Source organism: Parus major, chromosome 4, assembly GCF_001522545.3.
Source record: "Parus major isolate Abel chromosome 4, Parus_major1.1, whole genome shotgun sequence".
NCBI classification, from domain to species: Eukaryota; Metazoa; Chordata; class Aves; order Passeriformes; family Paridae; genus Parus; species Parus major.
In genome coordinates this window covers 65,885,380-65,892,520 of record NC_031771.1, presented here as the reverse complement: position 1 = coordinate 65,892,520, position 7,141 = coordinate 65,885,380, and the positions used below count along the sequence as shown (strand labels likewise).

The window sequence follows — 7,141 nt, the reverse complement described above, 5'->3', positions numbered from 1 at the left end:
TCCATCATCCATCCATCCTCCATCATCCATCCATCCATCCCCTATAATTTAATGAATTTATGGTAATTTTGCATGAGTCCATTTGATGGGATCATCCTGTGGTGACTCTTTCCTGGATGATGTTCAATAAATGCAACCAGAGCATTTATTATATATAATATATTATTATCTATTATCTATTATCATTATTATTATTATTATTATTATTTTTACTAGCAGCTTTTGACCCCACCAGTGTCTTTGCTGGTGTTTTTAATCAGTGTATGGTTACTGTGAACCAGGACCAACAGGGGACTTGTGGCAGATGTGCTCTGGGCCATAAATAATTATTCCAAAGAATCTGCATTCCTTTTTCCATGTCAGTTCTGCCACGCCCACCACAACTCAGAAAATTTCAGGAGATACAAGGAACTGCCCTGACAATCAAAGTAATTAAATGTACTTTAATCCTTCACCTTTTTTTATCAGGTCCTGTGCAGAACAACACTAAAGAAGTGTGGATTTTTCCAGGGATTGTGTCTTGTGGTAGATTTCCAGTATTTTCTGATGTCTAACCAGGTGCTGGGCTTGCTCTGAACCTTCCTTCTGTGAGTGAGAGTATGGAATTTTCAGCCCTTTACCCATCTGCCCATTTTTATAGGAACTTGGGATATTAGAACACTTTTAGCACATTTTCAAATGCCACTGGGGTTGATTATGGGCTCCACCCAGAGCAGTGTGACCAGGTCAGGAGAGGGGACAGGGCTTGGAGCCACCTGCTTTAGTGGGAGGTGTCCCTGCCTATGGCAGGGGGTGAAATGAGATGAACTTTCAGGTCCCTCCCAGCCCAAACCATTCTGTGATTCTATCATGAAAGAGTTCATCAGGTGGTGAGTTCATCACAGGCAGAGTGATAACACAAGCCCTTTATCTATTAGGAAACCATGCTAAATGCTCTTTTATCAGAGTAGAATTAGATTCTTCATTTCTACCAGAACAGATTTAATCTCACATGAAATGTGCTTTCACAGTGTTTTCCCCATCATTTATTTTACAAGTGGCACTTCCTGAAGTTGAGCACTGCAAAGTTGAGCTCTGCAAAATGTTTGTGAAAGGGCTCTTGCCCTGTGTCAACCAGACAGCAACTACAAAGATATCTATATTTTGGTTTGGAGGAGACCTTTCAGAGCCTGGCTGGTGTAGCAGCTGCCTGTCCTTCAGGTGGAAAAGCCAGTTCACTCTTCTGAATCACACCTGGAAATGAGCAGCAGCTTCCCCTGCAAACACATCAAGTCACCAACCCAAGGCAAACATCAGACTGTCGGTCTGGAAGGTTTTCTCCACGCTCAGGGATCTCCTCAGGCATTCCTTGGCTGGATAACCTGCTGCTTGTGGATGGACAGGGTGAAGGGAGCCTCAGGTTGTGGTCTTCACCCCTGTGTGGTGTTTCCTCATTTCTCACTGTGTGTCTTTCTCACACCAGTCTTGATTTCATAACAAACATGGGAGCCCACTATGGGAGATTAGACCATGCTTAAAAAACAGGCACTGAGGTACATAACTCACCATCCTGGGTGCCAGCTAGTCTGTCCTTGATCCCAAAGGATGGCCATTTCCTCCTAGGTCCTTCTGAGGTGCTGATGGAGAAGGTCTTGACCTCCTGGAATGGTCCTGTCTGAGGACTCACATTGACTTCAGGTGTTCCCCAGGTGAAGAGTGATGGGAATCAGGCCTCCACCCCCTTTCTATTCTTATTTACTTCCATTTGGATGAGGTTTGAGAGAGCAGGTGACAATCTGCAGGGGGTTTTGGCTCCCTGACCACCTGGCACAGGTGTCCTACTGCAAGGACAAAGCCAGCACCTAACTTTTAACAGGATTTTCCATTAAGAAAAGAGCTAGTGAAGCCTCTACAGAGTCACAGAATTGTTAAAGCTGAAGGAGCCCTCAGAAGTCATTGAGTAAAAAATCCAGACTAGGATATATCCCACTTTTCTGCAAATACCTGCAGTGCAGGCACCATCACCTCACTATTTGTGCCTGGATGTTTTTGTACAGAACCATGCTATGGTTTGGGTAGGAAGGGACCTTCAACATCATCCATGCCATGGGCAGGAACACCTCCCCCTATCCCAGTTTGCTCCAACCTGGCCCTGGACACTTCCAGGGATCCAGGGGCAGCCACAGCTTCTCTGGGTCCCCTCTGCCAGGGCCTGCCCACCCTCACAGGGAACAATTTCTTCCCAGTATTCCATCTATCCCTGCCCTCTGGCACTTTAAAAACACTGTCCCTTGTCCTATCACTTTCTGCCCACATAGTAAGTCATTCTTCCTCCTTCTATAAACCTCCTTTAGGCTCTGAGGACCCCCTGGATCCTTTTCCTTTCCAGGTGAGCACCCCCAGCTCTCCCAGCCTGGCTCCAGAGCAGAGGAGCTCCAGCCCTTGGAGCATCTCCGTGGCCTGAGACAACCAAAGGGAGATGAACCCTATGCTACAAACCAGCCCTAAACTCCTGGCCCTACATCTCTGAAAAGTCTCCAGGTAAATTCTCTTGACAGGTGTTTGCTCAGGGAAGAGAGACCCTTCCACAAAGCCCAGAACCACCTCCCGGCATCCCCACACAGCAGCCCAGGACAGCTCCACTGCTCCCCACGCTCGGCAAAGACACGACCTAAACACGAGCTACAATTTCATCTTTGATTTCATCTTGGGTTGAACAACCCGCTGCTACACACCCTCATTAGCCACAGAAGCTGTTAATTGTATTTAAACTCCTGGTGATTGCCTCCAGTGCTCAGGGACTGTGACCACACATCCAAGAGGGAGTTAAATTACTCAGCTGATAAACGGACTGTGGCGGCATCGGGGCGTTTGAGCTGATTTAAAGAAAGAATCATCGCAGATTATTCGAGTACGGAGAAACGGCTGACAGCATTTCAAACCCTTGTTATTTGAAATTTGGGGCTATTTCAGCTTTTCAGCACCGATGTGATGAATATTACTCCTGTGTGACAAATGTGGGAACTACTCTGCAGAGAGTGGCAGGGATTTGTGCAGACTCAGAGACACCGAGGAAGGCGTGAGTACGGAAGTTTCCGAGTGCTGAAGGACTTTTACGTGGAGCTGAGAGTCTTTTGTCACTTGAAAAATTTAATTTTACTAAAAATTTTAATCAGACATCAGTGAACAGTGTGACTCAGTGATGACTTCTTGCAAATTCATGTCAAAGAGAGAAAAAAAGAAGTCAAAACATTTGGATATTTTTCAGAAGAAAGTAGATCACTTATTCATTTCACTTCGATGCCTTTTGAAGGCTCAGCTTGAAATGTCTCTGAATTTTACTAAATTCCCATTTACTCTTAAGTTGAAACAATACATTGCTCTTCAATTGAAAGTTACTTTGTTTTTCATAGGAATTTCACTTCTATTTAAATGTGTATCATTATCATTTTCAGTTGGTCCCGAATTATTTCACCTAACTTTGTCTAATGAAATAAATAAAACCCATTCTACTTTACCACTTACAACCTTCTTTTTTAGCAGAGTTGGCCTCAGCATGTTTCAGCTTGTGGATTTGCAGTAAAATGTACTGATTTCTGCAAGTTTCAGAAACTTTTCACAACTTGCTCTCTCCTGAGCTATAAAATCCAAGATTAGAAATTTCTGTTCCATTCTTGACAGCATTGAACGATTCTCAGATTTGAATAGGAAATTGCAATTAATAAAGGGGGTGGGGGAATCAGAGGCAGCATAATTTGTAGTCATAAAATAAATGAACTTTTGCTGTGTTTGTATTATACATATAATATGGCAGGAAGTAAAGATCAAAGCTGTGTTTATAAAGGACTTGGCCAGTTCTGTGCTCGGAAGAAGCAAATGGGTTCATGGGAGGTACCTAAAGAATGAAGTTTGGACTTTTAGCTGGTGGAAATCATTGTGCCTCCTTTGACTTCTCTGATTAGCATCAGCAGAGAAGCTGGCTCAAGGGTTTTGAGGCAGAACAGATATGGTAAAACAAAATAAAATCATTTTTTTTCCTACTGAAAAGTATTTGCCTGAGGTTCCTTCTCTGTTTCAAAGTACTGGGAGTAACTCAGAGGAACAGGATCCTGATTTCCAGCTTCACTAGCTGGAAGGTTGTCAGGTGGCTGGAACTAGACAATCTTTAAAGTCTCTTCCATCCCCAATAATTCTGTGATTTCATGATTTTAAGGTGTAAAGGTGCAAATGAGGTTTGGAGCTGGTCCCTGCCCTGGTTGGCCAAGGAAGGGAATATCAGAGTGGGGCTGCCCGGAGAGCTCAGCCTTCAAGTACTGGCATCTCCCTGAGCCCCACAATTCTCAAACTCTTTATTTGCAGCTTACACCACTTCCCCTCCATTCCCCCCAATACCTGATCACTGAAAGGGAAACTGAGGCATGGTCAGATGGGATAACTCATCCCAGGTCTTGCAGGGAGAGGAGCTCAGTGCAGCCTTACTGCTCCCTGTCTGAGTAATACCACCAACTGCAACGCTCCCACAGGATGAAAATTCCTCACAGGAATGATTCCACCCCTGTGGAGAGCTGAGCCAAACCCCCAAAACCCCCCTGACCCACAGGGAGACACTGGAGCAGAGGCACCAGGCAGCAGCACGGTGAGAGCAGACATTCACAGCCCTGATCCACCACTCCTGGGACACCTCAGCTCTCGATCCCGGTGGATTATCCCACTGGAGGCTGTCCCACAGCTCCAGCTGTCCCTGGGGAGACAGGCCAGGGAATCAGCCCCAGTGCTGGAGGGAGCTCAAAACCTCAGCAGGTCAAAATCTGCCCGGCAGCCACGATGCTGTTCCCACTGACTTGAGAGGCAGCCCCGAGCCAGAGGATGTGAGAAACCCTGGGAAAAAGGGCATCCCCAGTGTGATGAACATTCCCCTGGCCGTGGGGTTTGTGGGGACACAAGTGCCCCATGGGCTGTGGCACACGTGGGTCCCAGCTGGCAGATGGAATGCCAGACCTCTCTGCTGTGCTGAGCTCTGTGCAGAGGCTGCTGCTGCTGCTCAGGAGTTATTTTAACCTCTTTCTCCCCAGCTCCAGGTTCAGCTGCAGCATTCCAGAGGGTTAATCAGGTCCCCTGAGCTGGGTGCCTGCTGTTAGCATGGGGAGCACTGGCTTCCCTGCACATCTGGGCCACCGGTGCTGGAAGGGGACGCTGCTTTGGACATCATCACACCACCCTGGTGGGCTCTGTGCCTGCTCAGCCTCCCCTGCACGCAGGGGGGAGCATCCTTTTCACAAACAACTTGCCAAAACTTCAGAGCACAACTCGTGAGACAGCCCTAAATGAGCACACAGGCACTACAGCAGGGCAGCAGCTCCTGGGGGTGGTGGATCAGTGCTGGAAAACCAGATGGGATCTTCACCCATCACCCTTATGGATAATAAATACCCCGTCCTGCTCCAGGTCTCTGCACAGCAACAGCAACCCGGGAAGTCAAGATTTGTGCTTCAGGCTCTGACACACTCCTTGGAGGGGTAAAACCTCACTAATCTCCAGCAGAGGTGGGAGTCCTGGACCCACAGGGGCATATCCAGGTGCAGTTCCCAAACTGGGAGAACGAGAAGATAGCAAAACAGTTTGGAGACCACTGTGCCATAAAATCAGCCTGTTTGAAACACAGCTGCTTCCTCCTTAGCCTGAACTTCGTTAGTTAAAATGCTGAACGCAGAGTGAATTAATTAAAGCAATTATTATGCTGCTATTTTATTCATTTGCTATCTACTTTGATTGATTATATGACTTTGCTTAATAAATATTGAATAAGTGTTAATTAATTGAATTAATTCATCGCTAGTTTATTCACCTATCAGTCACCTACCCCTCATTTCCATGCACAAGTTGTCTCTTGTAAAGTTTGTCCCGAGGAGCAGGTCCCCGGGGGTTCAGCCCCAGGCAGCGGAGCTGGGCTGGGCTCACTTACCGAAAGGCAGGATGAAGAAGAAGGGGAACCAGCAGAGGATGAAAACACCCACGACGATGGCCAGAGTCTTGGCTGCTTTTTTCTCCCGGGAGAACTTGAGGAGCCGCACGGAGAGGGAGCTCCTGAAGTTGTGGCCCTTGCTCCGGGTGCTGGAGAGAGGCTCCTCCAGCACGCTGCGGCAGTGGATGCGCAGCACCACCTCCATGGACTTGTTCCTCTCCTTCTTGACCCCTGCCTCCAGGCTCCGGGTGGTCCGCCTGGCCACCACGTAAATCCTGAAGTACATCACCAGGATGACCATGAGGGGCAGGTAGAAGGAGAAGAGGGAGGAGAACAGGGCATAGCCCGGCTCCTCCGTGATGCTGCAGATGCTCTCATCCGGCGGCGGCGGCTCCTTCCAGCCCAGCAGTGGCCCGATGGAGATGACCATGGAGGAGAGCCAGACCACCACGAGGATGACCCCCGCCTTCCTCTCGGTCATGATGGTGGGGTACTTGAGGGAGTACTTGACTCCGATGTACCTGTCCACGGAGATGATGCACAGGCTCATGATGGAGGCAGAGCAGCACAGCACGTCCACCGCTGCCCAGATGTTGCAGAAGATGCGCCCGAACACCCAGAAACCCAAAACCTCCAGGGTGGCCGAGAAGGGCAGCACGGTGGTGCTGAGCAGCAGGTCGGCGATGGCCAGGTTGACGATGAAGTAGTTGGTGACCGTCTGCAGGTGCCGGTTGCAAGCCACCGAGAGGATGACCAGGATGTTCCCCACGATGGCCGAGAGGATGAAGACGGCCAGGAAGACCCCGACGCCCACCGCCTGTACATCCACGGCGAAAGTCAGAGTGGTGCCGTTGCCCTCGGGGCTCTCCTCCCCTTGCAGCCCCCAGGACCGGTTGGCAGCGCTGTGGCCGCCTTGTCCCGTCCGGTTCCCAATCAAGCTGCCATTGCTCAGCTCGGGGAAAGTCATTGTAGAAAAAGTCCGGGCTCCATGGAGGGCGAGGAGAAAGCGGTGCCGAGGCGCAGCTCCCCCGGCATGATCCCCGGCTGGCAGCCCCCGCCAAGACGCGCTCCGCACCTCGCTCCCCCGGCCGGGGCGGAGGGATGGAGGGGAGAGAGGGATGGAGAGAGAGACGGAGGGAGGGCAGGACGAGCTGCCCGTCGCCCCCCGCCCGCTTCACGCCGTCCGTCCGCGCTGCCCCC

The 7,141-nt window shown here is 49.5% G+C and overlaps 1 protein-coding gene across 1 annotated transcript in view; it reads right to left on the bottom strand.

Annotated features, from left to right (window-relative positions):
* ADRA1D (adrenoceptor alpha 1D) overlaps window positions 1-7,127 on the bottom strand; it is a 39,903-nt gene extending 32,776 nt beyond the window's left edge. Inside the window, exon 1 of the mRNA XM_015625816.1 lies at window positions 5,942-7,127. Coding sequence (XP_015481302.1) covers window positions 5,942-6,908 — 967 coding nt within the window. The 5' untranslated portion in view covers window positions 6,909-7,127. The remainder of the gene's footprint in view (window positions 1-5,941) is intronic.
* Between the last annotated feature and the right edge of the window lie 14 nt (window positions 7,128-7,141).